This window comes from Belonocnema kinseyi, chromosome 2 (genome assembly GCF_010883055.1).
Source record: "Belonocnema kinseyi isolate 2016_QV_RU_SX_M_011 chromosome 2, B_treatae_v1, whole genome shotgun sequence".
NCBI classification, from domain to species: domain Eukaryota; kingdom Metazoa; phylum Arthropoda; class Insecta; order Hymenoptera; family Cynipidae; genus Belonocnema; species Belonocnema kinseyi.
Genome location: NC_046658.1, coordinates 27,769,422 through 27,791,095, shown reverse-complemented (window position 1 = coordinate 27,791,095; position 21,674 = coordinate 27,769,422). Strand labels below are relative to the sequence as shown.

Here is a 21,674-nt window from a genome sequence, read left to right as displayed (position 1 = left end):
TGGTACCCAAAGTAACATTAGTAACTAGTGCGCACATACCGATAATAACATTCTACTCTTCGCAAGAGGGTTGAACGCTAAGCGCTCAAGATCAGCGAATAACATCTCTTTTGTAACAAAATCTGTTGTAATTCGTTTTATTCACTGATCTTGAGCGCTTAGCACCCCATAGCACTAAAAATGTCCATTTGTTTGGATTTTTTACGGATATTTCATCCGGTACTTATAACCTTAAAAATTAAAAAATTTCAGCTAAATCCACCCAAAGCCATTTTCCCATACATTTAGTGCGGCGTCCTTTGTAGGACAAATTTTAAATGATTTTTTAGCTAAAAAATCCATTTTTTAAGAAAATTTAAAAGGATTGCAAGACAATCAAAAGATTTCTAAAAACGGCGAAGAAAAATCTGGAAGATATTAAAGCCATTTTTGTAATTTAAAAGATTTTCAAGACACATTCCAGTCTGATTAAAAGATATTTTGGAATTTTGGAATTTTTGCAGAGATTACAAATATTTTCAAGCTTGAAAAGGTTTCCGAGAATTTATGGAATATTTTTTTTATTTAAGAATATGTTTAATCTTGAATATTTTTGAAAGTGATACAAATTTTTCCTAATATTTTGTAAAATCCTGTAAAATAACTTTTAAAACAAACTGATAATACGTACTTCTTTATTCTCGGAAGAAGTCGCATATCTTGATGTAACAAAATTGACTTGCAAAAATGGATTAGGAGCAAGCGAGTGCCGTTTAAACTTATTTTTAAGGGATTTAAAATACCCAAAATGTAATTTAAACTCGAATTTATGCTCGAATTTCAGTGTTATTAAGATTATTATTTTTCGCACCAATTATGATTAATTCCTTCAATTTGCAAAGACAATTATAAAAAATATTGGCAGGTTGTCAAAGTGTTTAAAATTTATAACAAATAATTAGTTAATCGAATTTTGTATTTCTTATTAAAAATCATTTTTTCCCTTCAAAGCAAGTTGTCCGAAGAACGGAACAAAATGTATTTGGAGATGATTTTAAAATTTATTTCAGAAAAGAGAAACAAATAAAAGATAGTTTAATTACATTAACTATGATTTTCTCAAAATTAACATTTAGTGCCAATGAATTTTAAGTAATTTTTTGAAACCCTAAAATCGAATGTAAAGTTGTTATCTATTTCCAAAGCTTTATATCACAAAAATGTGAAGAAAATCGAGTACTTACTTCGGCCATTTTTTACGTCTCCTCGCATTAGGTGGATTTCCAAGCTCACTTTCACGAATAATTTGCAATGCTGATGGCACGAACGTATCTTCTACACACAAAATAATTCAAATTACGATTTTGGTAACAATTTACTATTTCGGTTCAACATAACAACAATTGATTTATAAATTTAAGTAAGAGAACCTAATAAATATCACATCTTCCAGACTAGAAGATGTTCGTCTGGAAGAATTCAGCCTGGAAGATGTCGTATTTAATGGTCCTCTTACTTAAAATTATGAATTTTCTCAAGCGAAAAAAAAGAAAATTTGATTCTTCGTATGAACATCAATTGAATTTTAAAAATATAATACATGCGTCCTTTTTCTAGCGTTAAGTCATTTAGGAAATGTGCCTATTTTCTGAAAATCATTAAAAAAATGTGAAGAGCACTTCAAATATTTAGACTATAGTAATATTGTAATTAATCTTCAACTTACTTACCAAAAGTATTACTATATTTTCGTTTTGTAACGTGTCTCTGATGCTGAGTTTGAGGTAGAGACTCTCCAGCACTACCCACAGTACAATCGTGGGTGCCTCTGCATCCCTTGAGATGCTCCAATTGATCGTGTAAGTACGATTTTTCGAAAGGCGTCAAAGAAGAAATTCTATTCCACTGTTCAAACGGATCTAGATAAAAAAGGATAAGGAAGAGAACCTTTTCATCAGTCTAATCAGTCGAATAGATTCTAAAGGACATACTCTTACCTATTCTTAAATTGTAAAATGTTACTAATCCAGTGGTGAATTCGCAGTATAGAAAATTATGTGTCGCATTAATAGTGCGAACACAGGAGTAGGTATTGTTATTGGCATTCATGCAGAAGCAGAACGGTCCAGCCTTCCATAATGGTGCAGTTCGCCAATGATCGTTATCGTGTTCAAAACAATTCATTTTCTCTGTTAAACATTCTTTTTCGAGTTTTGCCTTCTTCTTCATCTTTTTTTCTTTTTTGCGAAGTCTTTCTTCTTTCAGTCTGCGCCTCTCTTCTTTGGCAACTTCTTTTTCACCTCGCTTTTCAAATAAATCAGGTTCACAATAACACTTGTGCCGTGCCTCAAATGGACTGTTTAGCAATGGGGTCAATCTCCCATTATTATTTGTTGTAGTTATACCTAAAAAAAAACCTTATTTATTTTAAAAATAATATTAATTAATCACCTAATTCTTTAAAAGTTATTAACCAGGGTGCCCACTGGATCAGGAATCCGAAAAATGATTACGAATGTGCTAGATGATGTTTAAAGTCGATATTTCAAATAAAAAATAAGGCATGCTTTCGCAGAATATTTAAAAGTTTTGCCCAAAATATTTCACTTTCATATTTTTATTTAATGTTATTAATACTGTAAAAACAGAATTTTTCGATAGATTCATGATAAAACCAATAATACTTTTTGATAATCAATTTGGTGTATATGTCATCATCACTCTCGAGTCCTGTAGCCTACGAAACCGTTCTCTGACGAAACTTGTCCTCTTTGATTTAATTTTTAAATGTTAAATTTGGAACATTACAAGTCAATTTAAAACCCTGCTCAGTCACGCAAACGACAGATTGGTGGCAGCAGTCTGGGATACTAACTTGATAATATCTTAGGAAAGGATTTTATCATTAGGTAGCTCAAAATGCAAAATAAAATTTTACAGAATTTATACGGATTTTCAATGTATGTCTCCTATTGAATTAAGTCTTCGACAAAGATTGAAAAGCCAACTGGAAGTTAATTTTTTCCTACAAAAAACGGGAGAAGAATATGAAATCCGAATAAGACTTCAGCAACCAAAATCACTAAAAAAAGCATGTTCTATATAGCTTATGTTGTGGACGCAGCAATAAAAACAAGAAGAAATAATGAATCACCAAAACTGTTTCCAGCTAAAAAGCAGTGGTTACAAAAAAAGACTAGATGACTTCTTCAGAACGAAATAAAGTATCATGTGGAAACTGTAATGCAAACGACCAGGGCAAAAGGGAAAAGATTGTTATATGAAAAAACCTAAGCCAAGCTTCAGCCAGCAGGGCTCTAAAACACTGAGCGAACGTGACCGATGAAGATTCCAATTTCGTGGACCATGTAGTAAAGTGGGAGTACATAGAGGAGGAAGGGTTTCTAAAAGAATCATCCGCAAACGAAGCGATGAGAAAGATAATTAAAATAGGCCTTGTCCGAACGTATGTCTAAAAATGCAAAAGAAACCTTGGAGGCTGCTAATAGAAAATAAAAATATAGAAATCGCATCGGCTATGATCGAGGATGTCTTAGGAGTGCGACTGTAGTGTGTGGTACTGCGGTTGTAGGAAAAAAGTCTGGTGATGCATGGAGGAATTATGGAATTCAGAGTGCCTAAAAAGCGAAGAAACAAGCGTAGAAGAGAACTTTGAACATATAGCGATGTGGAGAGAAATGCATTTAAAAATGAGTACAAATACGAAAAGAGGAATCTTAAACGAATAGTCAAAGAAATTCAAGATGAAATCAAAGCAGAAGAAAAAAAGGAAAATACAAAACGCCTTTAAAGGAAGAAAGAAACTGCTTAATAAAATAGGAAGGAAGAAAAAATACAGAGTTTGTCTTTGAGATACTATTTTAGGAAATTGTATGGGAAAGAAGCTATAGAGAACCACAACTGCGATGTAGAACACGTTGTGATGGAAAACTCATTTGAGAAAATCCTTATCACTGAGGTTAGGGATATAATTAGGATTTTTAAAAATGGTAAAGCTGCTGCTGTAGAGAGCATAAACGCTGAAATTCTTATATAAGTGGCAAGTGCATACCTCATAGATTTTGCAAATTGATAAATTTATCTATCGAGATAGGAGAAGTCCTAGATAACTGGAAAAAGCGATTATCGTACCAATATTCAGAAGAAAGTGAGGTGAAAGCAACTGCCCTAATTACATAGGTATCAGCTTATTAAGTAATTAAAATAACAGAATAAAAAATATGGGAAGTCCAAAGTGGAAGCTTACCTGAAGAATCATGCACTGATAGAAATTTGGGCTTAAGATAGATTATAGAAGAAAGTTTGAGTAGGGAAAAAAAATTTTTCTGTGCATTTGTTGATCTAGAAAAAACATTTGACAAGGTGGGTAGAAATAAACTTTGGGGAGTCCTAAAATAGTACGGAGTCAATGGGTGACTCCTACAAGCAATAAAAGTAATATATATTGGTAGCAAAGCGAGTGTAAGGGTAAATGGGAAACTGAGTGACTGGTACGATATTATACAAGCTGTTAGGCAAGGTTGCGTTATGTTCTCATGGCTATTTATAATGTGCATGGACCTATATTCCAAGAATTATATAGACTAAGATTGGCCCTCTTTGACGAAGAAGATGTTGATTTTGAAACAGTAATGATCCGTGGGTTAGCGTTCGCAGATGATAAGATTGTAATGGCAGAATCAATAGAAGAATTGCAAAGAATGCTGAACAAACTCAATATAATTATGAAGAGCATTTGCCTTAAAGTTAACGTAAATAATACAAAAATTATGGTAGTGGAAGAAAGGAGTGAGGAAACAATATGCAACATTGTCTTAAATGATGAGAGAATAGAATAAGTTGATAAATACGTATATCTTGGTAGCTTATTCACTAATGACGGACATAGACCTATCCAGAACAGGATAAGATTAAAATCAACGCTGTTGAAATGACATTCCTGCACATAATATGCGGGGAAAATCTGATGAAGTGAGTAACGAGATAATCCTCGAAGAATGTGGTGCAGAAGAAACACTAGTTGCCACATAGAAAAAAAACCGGTTAAGAGATTCGGGCATGTTGAGAGAATGAATGACGAATAACTAACGAAACACGTATATCAAGGTAAAGTAAATGACAGCGTCATAGAGAAATTAATTATTTGTGTCCTATTGATAAAAAAGAATTGGATGAAGATAGAAAAACAGAATACTAGGCTCTGACATGTTAAAGAGAAAAGAAAAGACTTATGTGAGATAATACAATCTTTTCATGACATGTGTACATTATCTGGTGACACATTACATCTTACTAAATTAACAACACATTTCATCTTAATAGCAGACAACATACCTATTTATGAGGAACAGTATAGGCATATAATAATCCAACAATAATCGATCAATCAGCAAACTCAAAGTTTTTTTTGTATATAATTGGGCAAGTGTTTTTCACCATCATAAACCGTCATACATAAACCGCGAATACCAACAAATAACATAGCACACGAACAAACACATATTCTTGGGAATATAAACCTGTTTATGAATTACAGACATAAATTACTAACGCTTATGAATTGTCGTTAATACTAAATATTAACATCGTACAAAAAAGAATGAAAGTAGATTCCCTAATTGACGAGGTCAAATAGTTTTCAGTAATCATTTATTATAGATAGCAATAAAAAGAATGTATCACAAAAAGGGTAAAGTTAGTACCAAAAATAAAAAATCTCCATATAGACATTCAAACACTCCTTGAACCCTTAAAGAATCAAGATTTCAAATGGCAATTCATTCTAAAAGGGAAACCACATACATCAAAATTATTACATTGACAGAAAGTAACTAATAATTTTAACAAAGAAACTGAATTTGAACAAATAAAAATGAAAATTTACAAAACGCATCAAACTAGAATAAAAAACGACGATCTTTACCTTCCTCCAAATGAAACAAAAACTATAAAATGAAACACACTGCAATTGTATCTTAAAGACGCAGGCCGAGTGCAATTAATAAGTGATTCTAAAATAAGAGATAACGAATTGATAAAAATAAATGACATCAACTGGAAAGAAAAAATTACTTTACATTTACCGACAACTAGATGCAACAAATAAAAGGGAATTAATAAAAAATCACATGAAGGACACTACTCTGACGAGAAAATCTTGCGGAAAATCAGATACAAACATAACCGGCCTAATATTACTAATAACGTCGAACACTAAATTAAAACTCACTTTCAATGCCAAATAAATCAAAAACTTTAAGAAATACTTATAAATACACATACACAAGCCCTGATACTATACAAGAACACAATGAAAAATTATTATTAAACTTGATTGCGCCATACAAGGAAAGAAAAAATTGTATCAAATATATATTAGTACTTCAAGATTACTTAACACGACACAAAATAATAGCAACACTTGGAGATAAATCTACCATCTCAGTAATTTATACTCTCTAGCCTAACCATACACAATATTACGGAAAACCATTAGAGATTTTATCAGATAATGAAAATGAATTTCAGTCTAAAGAAGTGGTGACACTTTACATACGGTCAGCAATGTTCAATTATGAAGGAGATGATTAGGCACTTTAACATACGATGCGACTGGGCCATTAACAAATACCAGATCCTGATAATATGGATGTTATAGAGATAAACGGTTTAGTTTCATTCATAAGTTTTAGGCGAACCTCTATAGATAAATAACTCTGGAAATAAAAAAAATAAAAAAACTCTAGACATTTTTCTATGTACCTTTACGGAGGTTCTGGTGGTTCGGAACCCACCTTAAGCTGTAGGTCCCCCCATTGTGTACTTGATTGCAACCCAATTCATCAATAATGGGGTAAAAAGCCAGGCTTTGTCCAATATGTTGGGGCACACTGCTCTCATCAGATCACTTGATTGCATTATAAAAATGTGTCTGAGACTGATGATATATACCGGGAAAGCCCCGTGCAACAAAATGAAATAAAATCTAACTCTAAACCAAAAAATACCTTCCACATGTTGGGCAGTAACCATCTTAAGCCTGTGACAACATAAATAATAATTATTAAATAATAAGCGAATTTAACTTCATCATTTATAAAGTCAAGGAAGGTTTCGAAAAGAAAAATTATCTCAGAACATATACTAAACTCTTTCTCCAGAATGCAGACCGAAAAGGTGCTAGTGATCCTTCCGGTTCAAGCAATAGCGACAATGGTAACGAAAGCGGATAAGTATTATATACAAAAACTTGAGAAAAATCAAGTAATCTAGCTTGCAAAAATTGGGCAACCGAAAACTTTATCATGAATATTGCAAAGTAGTGATACTAGGATTAGACTACTAAAGTTACATAAAAAATGCCTTCTGTCGCCGCATGATAGGTATATGGTAGCAAAAATATATAAAAAAAAAAGCGCTTCTTCAAATTTGAACAGCAAAATTTTTGGTTTGCTATTTAAATTATCAATAAAATTATTTCAAAGTAAGCTGATTTATACCTGTATAGCTATAATTCCGTTAAAATATCTATGACCCTCCCTAATTGATTTTGAAGTTCAAAAAAATCGAAAAAAGTCGACTTTTTCGCTATTTTCTTAGAGTGACGGTAAATTTCTCGACTATTTGACCATATAATATGTGATATACATTAATGAGAATGTACTTGCAAAATGTTTGTACGTGAATAACAAGAAATGATTTTAATTCATTTATTAATTTTAATTAAATAATTAATAATTAATTGATTATCAGTTATTATTAATTTATTAATATTATTAATTAATTTCAAGTAATTAATTTTTGGCTATGTAGGTACAAATCTACTTACGTCGAACTATTTTTTCTGAAAATTTATATACCGAAAATTAATTTTATTGTAAAATAAACTGCAATTTATGACTTTTAAATATTTTCTGGTAATTAAAAGTCAATGAAAATTATTTTAATTTTAACATTCCTTATATATTATTGTTGCAACATATTTCAAATACATTTACATTAATGTATATCATACATTATTTGGTCAAGTAGTCAATAAATTTGCCGTCACTCTTAGAAAATATCGAAAAAGTCGAATTTTTAAATATTTTTTAAAACTTCAAAGTCAATTAGAAAAGGTAAAAAATATTTTAATGGAATTATCGCTTTACAGTAAATCGTCTTGCTTTGAACTAATTTTTCTGCCAATTTAAATATCAACGAAAATTGTTTGCTGTTCGAATTTGAAGAAGTGCTTCGTTTTTGAGATTTTTACCTATATCTACGGTGCGGAGACAGAAGGAATTTTTTTATTAAACTTTAGGAGAGTTTTTTTGACTCCCAGAAGAAAGTTTTAATTGCTATTAGAACTTCGCGCATACAGCTTTTTGTTTTTTTCGATACGCCCTACTATGGGCATTTTAATAATAATAAAAGAGTAATATTTGTAGGCTCAAATGATATATTGAGATCTTGTAATGATAATGATTGTAAAAGTAAACGAATTATTTAAAACTTGATGGAGGACAATAGTGATTATATAAGAAATACGTGATACCTGTTTGATGACAGGAAAAAGCGAAGTAAACGAGCAATTGTTGATTTTTTAGGAAAATACCTAAAATAATAATAGTGACCCTAGACGCAGAATATCTTAATGAGAGGGTAAATAGATTGCGACAGGCTAACAACATTCTAGCAACGACAACAAAAGATCGAATCAGGGGGGCGGTATCTTGAAAGTCCACCTGACTATTCGAATAGTCAGCAGATTTCATTGTAGAGTTTAATATACTTAACCGAAATGTTTGATAATCGAAAGTTAATCTGTGTTGAGAGCCGATAGCGTCAACACTATTTATGTTAAAAAATTGAATAAACTCGGAATCGACAGAGATATTCGCGATTCCAAAATCTAAATTTATCTGTCAGTCAGTTACTCGGAAAACACACGGAATATGATATTGTTATGATGTCGTAAAAATCTAAAGATAGCCTGAAAGATGTGTACCGGTAGGTCAATTTTAAGAATTTAACAATTTTAATGATTGAAAAAAATCTGTTTAAACTTGTATTTTTTCTTAGATTTTGGTGGTCACCCTGGGAATTTAATCACCTTGCTTATGCTTGCGAGCAGATGGTTCCAAAACGGTTACATCAATTCTAGTCGGTCCAAGAACTCCAATAGACTTATTTTTTTGTAGCTTTGGCGATTTTTTCGAACTAAGCACTGCCATCGTGGTTGCCATTGTGGCTGGTACTGCAGCGCTTGAAGATTCAGTAAAAGCAATATTACTGGTAATGTAATCAACATTTTTTGACGTATTTGTGAACATGTAAGATACTTTCTCCGAATTTTTCTGTTTGCCAAACTCCTCTTTAAGATCCTGATTATCCCTATCAGTAGCCGAAATTCTAGATATTTTATTCGATGCAATCGTTGTTAGATCAGTTATCACAGTCGTTAATTTATTCTGACGTTGATGATTCCTAGGTATATTATTGTGGAACGCTGAAGTTGTTGGTGTATTTTCTGAAACACTTACGGTTGGATGTTCATCATGAACGCTATTAGTCAACAAAGTATTATTTCTTTGATGATGGTGATGATTCTTTCTACGTCTTTCGCTCTTCTCTTCCTCGGTCTCGGTTTTATTTCCCGAGAATTCTTTTGACTTTTGCCTTCTTGGAATTTTCTTTGGACTTGGACTAATAGGGATTGAAGATTTTGCAATATTGTTTATGGGACTTGTACGTTGGGTTGTTTCTTCTTCAAATCCGCTTGTTTCGATACTGCTTATTTTTTCCGTAACCGTTCTACCACTTGGAGTTATTTTTGTATTTGCAAGAAGAGTCATTGGCAAGGACATCAAACTCGGTATCGTGTCGTGGTTTCTGTGATGACGATTGGTGTGATTTTTGTGGTTTCGATTATGAGATTTTTGAGGAACACTTGTGTCTGAATCTTCTGAATCTGCATTTTCTCCTAATAATAGGGGTCTTTTTATCATTAGATGACGCCTGATGTCCTATAAGAAAGTGAAGTACAGCTTATTTTACGAGAATACTTTATTTTATGTACTGTGGTGAGAAATAAACTAAAGACGCTATCATCTGATCAACGATTGCACGTTATTTCATTATTTGTGAAACTGAAATAATAAATTGCATAGTACAAACTTTAACAGTAACAAATAAAATAATTTTCATTTAATTAAAAATCAGTTTAAAACTGAGTGGCAAGCAAAGCTTAAGCACTTGACTTCAGTGTGTAAACCGGATTTAAAGGGTTTGCACTAGATTTTAATGGATTCTAACTGATTACAGGGGATGTAAAAGGGCTGTTATATATTTGTCACATAAATAAATGGATGCCAAGTGATTCATGCACCTCAGGTAAAAATAGTTGCCTGGTATTCTCGTAAAAATATACGTCGAAATCCACATAGTATTTTGGAACAGTCCACGTAGAATTCTAAACGTAATTCTTTCACTTTAAATATCTTATTAATTGTAAGAGGCAGACAAAAATGCATGCTATTTTTACCTCCAGGTATTTTAATAACATATCTTATGTCTAAGGAAAAAGAAAGTAACTACAAAACCATCGAATGGACCAATTCAAAGAAAATATATGAATTTGGTTCTCTTGATTCCACCTATTTAATAGATATTTAAATATTTTTTCTACTGCTATTGGGTAATATTGATGCGATCTACCTATGTCTAAAAAAAATCACAAAAATTGGTAATTAAGATGTTGAAATGCAAATTCTGCCGAAATTCCAAATCTTTTCTAAGGAAAAATGCTGTAATTGAAGTTTCTGACTTCTACGAGAAAGCGAAGGCCGTCTGACAGCCTCTCTTTCCCGAAAAAGGCAGTTCAAAGTTCAAGTTCAAAGGCAAGATCAAAGTATTAATATGCTCACGCTATCAGCCTTTATAATTTATTCAATATAAACATATTATTTAAAATATTCTAATTGAGAAAATTATGTAATTGCATAAAAGGGTTAAATAACTAATGCATGATTCCACTAGAAGAAACTGACATCTAAAAATAATACTGGATCCCAATAGAACCACCGTAAGTCACACTTATGGCCACGTCTCATGTCCGTGATATGGTTGGTCACAGGGCACGATAAAATCAAAACGTTACGCCGGCGAAACCCTCGTGTCTTGAGGACATGAAGTGACCCAAGAATGACATCTTCGTGCATTAATCTTGGAAGTGCCTGGGCATATTTCTGGCACGCGTGTATGGCGGTAGGGTCCCGGGCATCACCGTAAGAGCGACAAAGATGGTAATAAAGAACTCTTAGGGTTCCACTATGTCTGTAGAAATATGTTGTCCCCGTGTGAATGGGACACCCTAATAGTATGTGTACTGGGTACTCAGCTCTGCACCTATCGCTGGGAATTACTTGACATAAAATGCGGTCACTGTATACTAAGGTGGAAATAACACCGTCCTGTCATACGAAAATGAAACCCTGTGCACCTGAATTAAGTCCTGATGATCTGAGGAAAGCAAAGATTTGCTCTGTTTTTTTTTTTTACTTAAGCTTTTAGAATTGAGGCATCTAAATAAAGTAATGCACTTTTCTCACTTCAGATGTTCAAATTGAGGCCAAGCGTCTCGGCCGCCTCACAGTGGGGTATTTTGGATATGTTCGTGCAAATAATCGACGACTTGTCAATTTTCAACCGAATTGATTTTTTTTAAATACTCGTGAATAAATTTGCATTGTTTGTACGAATTACCAAATATTACTGATATCTGAATAGCCTAAAAATCAGCCGACGACTGCCGACATTGGTCGATGTTTTTTTTGACGTACTGATGATTCAAACCGTAATAGTGGCGTATCTCTTCGACAGTAAATGTATTCACGAGTATTTAAAAAAAAGTTCAATTCGGTTGAAAATTGACAAGTCGTCGATTATTTGCACGAACAAATCCAAAATACCCCACTCTGCGCATGCTCTGCGGCTTTTTAAAGGAATGCTCGTTTGTCAATCATTACGTGTTTCGTGACCATTTTAAGGACATGATCTGTGCACGGCTTTGATGTACGCCTCTCTGTTGTGTCAATATGTCTCAAAACACCCACAAGCTCAGGGTCCTTGGGAACGCCAACAATCTTTCTTTTTTTCAGATGAATTTTGGCCAAATTTTCCAATATAAAGTCCACATCAATCTCTCTTGTGTACTCCTTGACGATATTTAAAGCACTCTGAAATTTGATTTACTAGAAGCTTATATCTGCAGGTCATCCATGTAAAATACATGAGTGACCTTATAATAGCGATGTTTAGTGTCGCCTCAGAGGTATCCAGGAGAATTTCGTAGTACAAGAGACAGAGATAAGAGATAAAAGTATGACACCCTTCTGGAAGGTGACGTTATTCGTTGTCACAAGATAATGTGTAAATGAAGTAGTAAATATAGTTTTCCAAAAGGACATCAACCTCTCTATGCATATCACTATGTGTGAACGAACCTTCAAGCTTTTCAACAGACAGATGATAAGTCTATGAGAGTTTGAATCAAAAGCTTTCCAGTAATCAATCCAGCCCATTGACAGGACGCGCTGACGGGCTGCTGCCTCTTTGCAGACGCTCAAACAAGTTATCAGTTTGTAAATCTCTAATATCGACAAGTTACCTTTTTTCGGTAATAGTATTGTGCGTCCTAACACCAGCCATCGTGGAATGGGCGTTTCCAACTTAAAATACCAGGCTTATATGCGAGCTAGCTGTTGGTGAGTAGAAGTAAATTTCTTTTGCCAAAAATACTTAATACTATGTGGTCCTGCTGCGGAAAAGTTCTTTATATCCCTAAGTGCTTCTTGACCTCTTCGGCAGTGAATAACTACACAAATTTGATAAGTTTGTCGAAAAACTCTTTAAAGTGGATGATATTATCAGTGTCTTCTTTAAACTCCAGTGTTTTCGGAATCTTGTATATCCATCTCCAAAAAGTCTCTACCTCACAGGGCTTTGGTGGATTTTTTTACAGAAATAAGGAGAACGCTAAAGAGGCGCGAAGGGTCAGCGAGAAACTGTCGTTTCTACCAGATCCATCTCTCCCTCTTCTGTATTCTTCTCCTTGCGTCAGATTATACCATTACTTTGTGAACAATATGCTGTTTAATTTTCGGCAGCTTTGAGTTCTTCAGTGTGTGATGGCAAATCCTCAGTTCGTAGGCGAACTTCCGAACCATTTCCAAATGCACTAGATCATTTTTTTTTTAATAGTCAGGAAACGTGAAGAAGTGGGTAAAGGCATTTTCTGTAGAAAGCAACGGGGGAGGCTGCTGGAACACTTGGCCTTGACTTCAATATCAGGGATGAGAAAAATGCATCAAACCTTATCCATCTCAATTACTTACTCCTGAAAGCCCCGATTAAGAGAAAACAGAAGAAAAACTTCCGCGAAGAGCTCCTCGACAAGAAGATGCACGATAACTTTCACAGAAATTTGAAGGATCAATAGATGTCGTATGAGATAACATTTGCTTTCCTTAAATCACCCGAATTGCAGTTGGACTCAAAAGGATTTCATTTTAGCGTTTTCAGACAGTGTCATTTTTACTTTATCATTTTGTCACTACATTTTGAGCCAAGATATTCCTGATGGTAGCTGCAGCGCGTGTCATGCACTAAGAGTCCTTTATTACCATATGTGTCACGCTTACGATATTAACCCACATACCGCTCCGCGAAGCGCTTTTCGGGAAATAGAGTCAATTGTCGAAAATGAGAAGTGCCGCATATACAGGAACTTCATATTCTCAATAATTGTTTCTGTCGCACACACGTGGTCTGACATAATGAAAAGAAAGAGATATATAAACACCTTATAAGAGAGATGTCACCGTTATTCTCATAATATTCTATTGAGCTAGCCGTTCTGATCATCGCCGCTGTTGAAGGTGCCAAGATTTCACGGGTTAATAACCTAAAAATCATCCCTGCGTGTTAACGAAATGTTAAGACATTTGCAGGGAAAATGCAGATTATGGTCGTCCTTGGGTCGCTCCACGTCCACAGCTTGCACTACACTTTTGCGGAATCGTCGCATTGAGACCATAATATTATGAAATGCAGATTTGAAGTAAAATAAAACTGTAAACAATATTTACAGAAATTTAGGTTTAGCTGGCAGCTCGGAAGAGCGCCGGGTAAATAGAGTCATAAAATCTCATTCGTACGAATAAAGTCCGGTATAAATCGGGGGGACGTACAATGATAAATATGGGTAAAAACTCGAGCCACGTGAAGATTTTAATCAAATAATACATTTTTTTTCAATTCTCAAAAAAGGTTATATTTAGTATTGCCAGTGAGAGAATTATTGTAACTACCCATATATATTTTTTAATTAACCATGAAACGACTTGCCTCAACATTAGTGGAAATTGTTCGAAACTAACGCAGGACTACAAAATATTTGCGGGAGTCTACATGGAGTTGACTAGGTGTACTATACGTTTTTTGGGTTGCTGAATACGAATCCATCCTCAGAATGTCTTCAGCATGTCAGGATTTTGATTAATTAAAAAAAAAAATTTTAAGAAATATATAGTTATCTCACTGGAAATATTAAATGTAACATTTTTAGAGAAGAATAAAAATAAATTTTATTATTTGATTAAAATCGTCACGTGGCTCGAATTTTTTCCCATATTTATCAATGTGGGACGGGCTAAACTCAACAGGCGACGGTTAAACCGAGATTTCAGTATAATATAACAAGTAAATCTAAGTAACAAACACGAGTTTGGTAATGATGTACGTAGCACTCAAGGTTATAATTTAATAAAACTGAACTGCTATAATGTTAAAAATATTGACCCGGTGAAATCAATATCGAAGGAGGTTAATCTTACATTGATATACATAGCGTGCTGGTTTACCAACCGAATGCTAGGCGCACGAGATTTAGTCTAAATTCGAAAACATTCTTCCGTGACCGTAGATAAGGTGAATATATCCGGCCGAAACAAAGCAAGGTTGTTTTAAAGATATATACATCGCGCACTTCTTAAAATTGCCGAACGCGAAGCGCTCAATATTTGGATTTAATAAAAAGTAACTGCTTCTAAGTTAAACTCGATGCCGCGGTGAGATTAATATCAAGTGGTGTTAATCTTACAATGATATACATCGCGCACTGGTCTAACAGAACGAACGCTAAGCGCACTAGATGTAGTCTAAAATTAAAAACATGTTTCCGTGGGCGCAGATAAGATGAATACGTCGGTCGAAACAAAGCAAGATTATTTTAAAGATATATATCGCGCGCTTCTTTAAACAGCCGAACCCTAAGTACTCAAGTTTTGAATTTAATAAAAGGTAACTACTACAAAGTTGAAGACGGTGCTCCAATGAGATCAATATCAAATGAGGTTAACTTTAGACTGATATAGGAATATTAAGCGCTGACGTAATCGACCGTACGCTAAGCGTTGGGGATGTAGTCTAAAATTCAAAAAATCCTTCTGTGAACGCAAATAAGGTGTCAATGTCAGGTCAAAACAAAGCGCTGTCATTTTAAAGATACTTATCGCGCACTTTTTGAAACAGCCGAATGCGAAGTGTGGTGAAAACGTCAATCTGGCGAGAAGATAGTCCTTATGGTTCTTGGAAACCATGAACCGTTGGCACGGTTAAAAAATCAGAATTTCTATACATTTTGTTTGTATAATGTTTATTAAGAGAATGATGGCGATAGAAAACATTAATCTTTTGGGAGGCTGCACCTTATGGTTTCTAGAAAAGATAAAAGAATAGAGACCGCAGATTTGTTATTAACAATTGAAAAACAAGAACTCCTTTAAATTATCATTAGAAACATTAAGTATGGCTTTTATTTCTCAAGAAGTGCAGTGTGGTTTGTGTCTAATCTAATAAACATGATTACTATGTGAATTTTTGATAGCCATTGATGAGAAATTAATTTCGTAGATAAACTTTTAAACAGTAGGTATTATAAAAAGAATAATGGGATAGAAGTATCAACTTTTAGAGAGGGTGCTCTGTAGTTTACAGACAACCTAATAAAAATCATTAACGTTCAATTTAGAATGATAAAAGGATGTATGGGCAGAAGACCGCCACTTTCTCCCTGTGAAAAGATACATGAAATAAGATTGTGAAAAACATTGATTGGATTTTGAATTGTATTCTTTAAACTTTTCACTTATTATAAACATCTTGAACATAATTGAAGGTTACTTGCAAAAAAAACGGAATCTGATGTCTGTAAGCTACAAAGCACCCTCTCTGAAGGTATATACTTTTTACCCCAAAAGTCATTTCACAAACCGACCGTTTGAAAAGTATCTAAGAAATTAATTTCTTATCAACGGCTATTAACAATTTAGATAGTAATCATGTCTATTACATTAGACACAAGCCAAATAATAAGGGACAACCTCCCGCAAGTTTGAAGTTTTCTACCCTCATTATTCGCCTGATATCCTTTATGCAAAGAACCTTCATAGAAATTCCGATTTTTCAACTTTGCATAACAATTTCAAAGTCACTATTTTTTTATGGTTTCTCAGAACCATAATGATTATCTTCCCGCAAGATTGACGTTTTCTACCCCCTTCACTCTTTTATTCATTTAAATTTCGAGAGCGAAAGTTTAGGACTATCCTCACTTCTACATCATTTCAGCCCTCACAACAAACAGTATTTCAAGCGAGGTAATATTTTAAGCGTTTAGAGTTTATCTTTTTTCAGAAGCGCACGATAAATATCTTTAAAATAACCTTTCTGTGTTTCAAGAGGACGTTGTCACCTTATCTGCGCGTACGGAAGCATGTTTGGAATTTTAGGCTATATCTCAAGCGCTGATTCTTCGGTCGGTTACAGCAATATGCATTGTATATCATAATAATATTATACTCAAGTCTATGTTTTAAGGAGCGCGCGATATATATCCGTAAAATATAATAATATGTATAATATAATATATAGTATGTAATATCTTTAACATATCTTTAACATATCTGTAAAATACGTATGGTAGTTTGTCTTTTTCTCACTAGGATCTGCTCTCCGCTTCGCTAAATATTAGAACACTTTACTAAAACGATTCTAACGAGGCGAATTTTTTTCGTTCGATTCTTAAGCTGATGATGCAATAAATAATGTAAACAATATTAACAAGTTTTAAGAAATATTTAGAGAAGTCGATATGACTCTCTTTAACGAATTCAGTTGATATATTAATAATATTTCCCACCGCTGCCACCACCCTACCGAAGGTGTTCTCCCTACCGAAGGTGTTCACGCGTTGGTGACGCGGTAGGGCTCGAGCTCTCCTCTCATGACTTTGATGGCTATGTTGGCGACAGCACTGCTACTGATAGGGTTTCCCATGCCAGATAGGCTGATAGCAAAGAGGAGAGGCACTAAGTAGAACACCAAAACCCATAAATCAAAAATAGAGAGTATATGGTCAGGCAAATCTCCCTAATCAAACAGCTGGCCAGCAAGAACATCTTAGATAAATGGTAAGCAGTGGAACATCAACTGTGCCTGCTGAGAATCCTTTGGCTAGCGTCAGCCATTTGCAGCCAACCACCTCGATAGAAGCACCGTTGGAGAGCATCAATTGGGATACCACAATGAAAGATAAATTGGTGCGTCGCTATTACGAAAGTAAGAAGTTTGAAAAGAAAATGGAAAAAGGATACAATTTAAAAACGAAAATTACTGAAGAGTACCTTAATATATAAAAAGTCGCACTAAGAGATCTTATAGCTTAGGTGAAGGACATCAGCACTAACCTACACGTGACAGAAGACCGAGCAATGTAGATTAAGCAACAGGTTGATTTGGCGTGGAAAAACGACGACAATGAACATCAGTTAGAGGAAGCCGAGTCAAACGGTCAAGTCGGAGCAGTTGATGTTCATCATCAACCTATTGATGATGCAACACTACCACATCCTCCAGATGTAGATGGCCTCATATAACCAGAGGCACGAGCAGTGGTTCAGCAACCAAAAAAGTGACGAAAATGGACATATCATATGAACAAAGATGTTATACGCTTTTATTTTTTGGCAAAGAAATGTGGGCAAAGTGCGAGGAGAGAAAATCATAGATTCTTCTCACTTAAATACCCACAGGTAGCCACACAAATAAATTAGCAGAACCTGGCAGATCAAAAACGCTCAATATCTGTAAACAGATTGCTTTCGGCTGTTGAAAAAGCTACTATTAAAATGGAAGTGGAACAGCAGCTTGCTATTGATGAATTTGCTTTGAAAGATGTGGACAACGTAGACTTGATTGATGCTGAAGGCATAGGTGCTAAAGATACTGAACATCGTGTACCGGATAAGTGCACTAATAGCACATCTTGCCAGCAAGGTTTTACCTACGTATTTGAACGTAACACAAACTGCTTTAGAGGTGCAAACTTTTGTATACTGTGCAGCTGTTGCAACCGTTAGAACGTTGGGCCGGAAAACTAGGCCTGCAAATGCAGTTTTTATCCCAGCAAGGGATCGAGATCCACCACGGAAGATCAGATTGGATATGGATGTCAGCAAAGTAAGCTGCAAATTGGGTCGATTAACTGAATATAAAAAAGGAAATAGAACCAGAAGGCTGATAAACTATGTTACTAAAATCATCCACCCTCGGCACATTGAGACATTAACACGAGCAATATTGGATGAGATTATGGACTCCCAACAACAGAGACTTGATGTTCTTACTGCCAGACTGCGTTGGTACAAGAAAAGTAGTGCACAAAGGCAACAAAATAAAAATTTTCATACAGATGAAAGAAGGTTCTATCGTGAACTGAGAGTTAAGCCAAATAACCAACAAGACACCGAAGTTCCTCAATTGGAAGATATGACTAACTACCCGTCGGGTGTTTGGGGAAAAACGAGCAGATGCAATTTGGACACCGCATGGTTCAAACTGGAGGAAGCAAGGGTAAGCAAGAGCCCTGAAACGCAACTGACAAACATCACAGTTTAGATGTTTCAATGGTCTTGAAAAGGGCTTGAAGTCTTACAACTTTATAAAATCTGCCCACGCATTATTGACTTTCTAACCCATGCGATGAGGCTCTGGGGTACAAGACATTATCAAATATATTATCAAGACATATATTATCACGGACAACTAAGGATAACTAGGTCAATACGCTTTACGACAGGTATATTTCAAGGAGACTCCTTCAGCGTACTACGGTTCTGTTTTGCGATGAATCAATGGAACAAAACAATAAACAGCATGCTTCTTGGATTCAGAATTCATGACAACGAGGATGGTTATCAAGTAACCCACCTTCTTTATATGGATGATCTGAAGCTGTACGCTAGTTCAGCCCAGAAACTGCAGCAAGTGATCGATGTCACAAAGCAGTTTTAAAATGATATCCACATGAAGTTAGTTGAAAGGCGTACAATACTCCTGCCAAGAATAGGCAACTTAGCTGACCCGAAGAATTACAGGCCAATCACTTGTCTGAACACTCTGTATAATATATTCACAGCTATCCTAAATGATAGGATTGATGGCCTCGATTTATTACCGGAAAGCTTTCGATTCGACCTCCCATGAACTTATCATCTGTCTTTTGGAAAGCTTAAATGTTCATCCGCAAATCGTGAGGTGCATAGAGAGATTGATGCCGCTTTGGAAAACCAGATTTACTATCTCATCTGGGAAAAATCGTGTGACAACTAGCAAGGTCACCTTTCAGAGAGGTGCCTTTCAGGACGACACCATGAACCCACTCCTCTTTTGCCTCAAATTATTGCCACTACCTCTAGCACTTCGCCATTCAGATGGGTACTTTTGCGCCAAACCTGCAGATCGAAAGTACAAGGCCACTCATGTATTTTACATAGACGATCTTAAGATCTATGCTAAAAAAAGAGCAAATACAACTAGCTCTAGGGATTGTCGAATGACATATTAAGGAAATTGGAATGGAATTTTGGTTAGACAAATGCGCCAGGGTTTATTTGAAGCGAGGAAAACTTAATGACATCCCTGAAGACCTTGAGCTCGTCGATAGAAGCGCTACACGACACCTTTGCGCTGGAGAGCCTTATACATATCTGGGCGTGCCAGAGAGCCGCATTCAGGTTGTGACATCTGTAAAGGATATTCTCCGAAGAGGATACAAACTTCTCATCCGGCAGATTTGGTCTTCAGAACTGTCGGCTAGGAACAAAGTATCTGCAACGAACATGCTTGCCATCCCGGTAATACTCTATTCATTTGGAGCGGTACCATGGACGAAGAACGAGCTAAGGTCCCTTGATATCGGGACACGAAAGGTTATGCATATACAAAAAAGCATGCATCTAAAGTCATCTGTTCCGCAACTCTACATCTCACGCCGTCAAGGTGGTCGCGGAATATTGAATCTTGAATGTCTTCACAACAGGATTATTGTGGGTACAGAACATAGAGTCGCAAATGGAAGAGACCCACTTCTTAAAATGGTCAGAAAGCACGCAGAAGTGGACAAAGGAGCGTGTCTGTACAAAGGAGCAGAGGAGGCTGCTGAAACACTCGGACTTAACTTCCGTATTAGGGGTGAGCAAAATGCATCAAATCTTATATATCTCGAGTACTCCCTCTTGGAAGCCCGGATTAAGAAAGCACAAGAGAAAAATGCCGTGAACAGCTCCTCGATAAGAGGATGCACGGCATCTTCCACAGAAATGTGGAGGATCAATCAATGTCGTGTGAGCTAACTTTGCTTTCTTTAAATCACCCGGATTGTTGTCTGACACGGAGGGTTTCATTTTGGCATGTCAAGACGGTGTCCTTTCCACCTTAACGTACCGTCGCTACATTTTGAGCCAAGACATTCGCGATGATAGCTGCAGGGCGTGCCATACACACCCCGAGCATTTAGCAAACATAATATCTAGTTATCTAACTTATGCGGGAACAAGCTACATCCAAAGGCACAATGCGGCACTAAGAGTGCTTTATCATCATCTCTGTCACTCTTACGGTATTAACCTTAATATAGCTCCTCTAAATGTTCCTAGGGAAATCGAGTCAATTGTCGAGAATGAGAAGTGCCGCATATACTGGAACTTTATATTCTCGACAATTGTTTCTGTTGCAAACTCGATTGTGCCCGGAATATTCTGTCAAACTAATCGTCCTTATCATCGGCGCTCTCGGAGGTGCCAAGCTTTCACGGGTTAGTAGCCTGAAAAGCATTCCTGCGTGTGAAGAATATGCTAAAACACTTGCGGGAAAAATTCAGAAGACGGTCATTCTTGGGTCTCTCCGTGTCTTCAGGGCGCACGAGACTTTTGCCGGATCGTCGTATTGATTCCGTTACAAACTGTAACCACTTATCTCGCGGTCGTGAAACGTGGTTATAGCTGAAATTTTACCGCATATTTTATATGCAAGTAGCGTGCATATAAAATTTTTTATGTCGTATATAAAAATTATAAAGTCCCTGGTCAAAAATTTTTAGAACTGGCTTAATAACTAGATTTACATTTTTTTATCAAATGTAATGTTTGACCACGCTGCCGAATTAAGCCTCTGTAGATAATTTTTTTGTAATCCGTTGTTTGGTCACGACAAAATGACGTTTGGAAGTTTAGTACTACTTTTACCGTCAACTAAGAGAGCGTTCACATATTACGTAAAATTTTTTCGAGCAT

General features: G+C 35.4%; 1 protein-coding gene across 16 annotated transcripts in view; it reads right to left on the bottom strand.

Annotated features, from left to right (window-relative positions):
• The window catches only part of LOC117166986 (extracellular sulfatase SULF-1 homolog), a 554,052-nt gene that overhangs the window by 174,125 nt on the left and 358,253 nt on the right, over positions 1-21,674 (bottom strand). For 14 of the 16 annotated variants that reach the window (XR_004466341.1, XM_033351500.1, XM_033351499.1 and 11 more), the window contains 4 exons: positions 9,095-10,007; positions 1,977-2,396; positions 1,710-1,898; positions 1,224-1,314 (listed from right to left, as the gene is read on the bottom strand). Coding sequence is in view for 15 of the 16 variants with exons in the window: in XM_033351500.1 (XP_033207391.1) it covers positions 1,224-1,314; positions 1,710-1,898; positions 1,977-2,396; positions 9,095-10,007 (1,613 nt within the window). In the remaining variant the exon portion in view is untranslated. The remainder of the gene's footprint in view (positions 1-1,223; positions 1,315-1,709; positions 1,899-1,976; positions 2,397-9,094; positions 10,008-21,674) is intronic. The other 2 variants (XM_033351498.1, XM_033351511.1) reach the window with 1 other exon arrangement.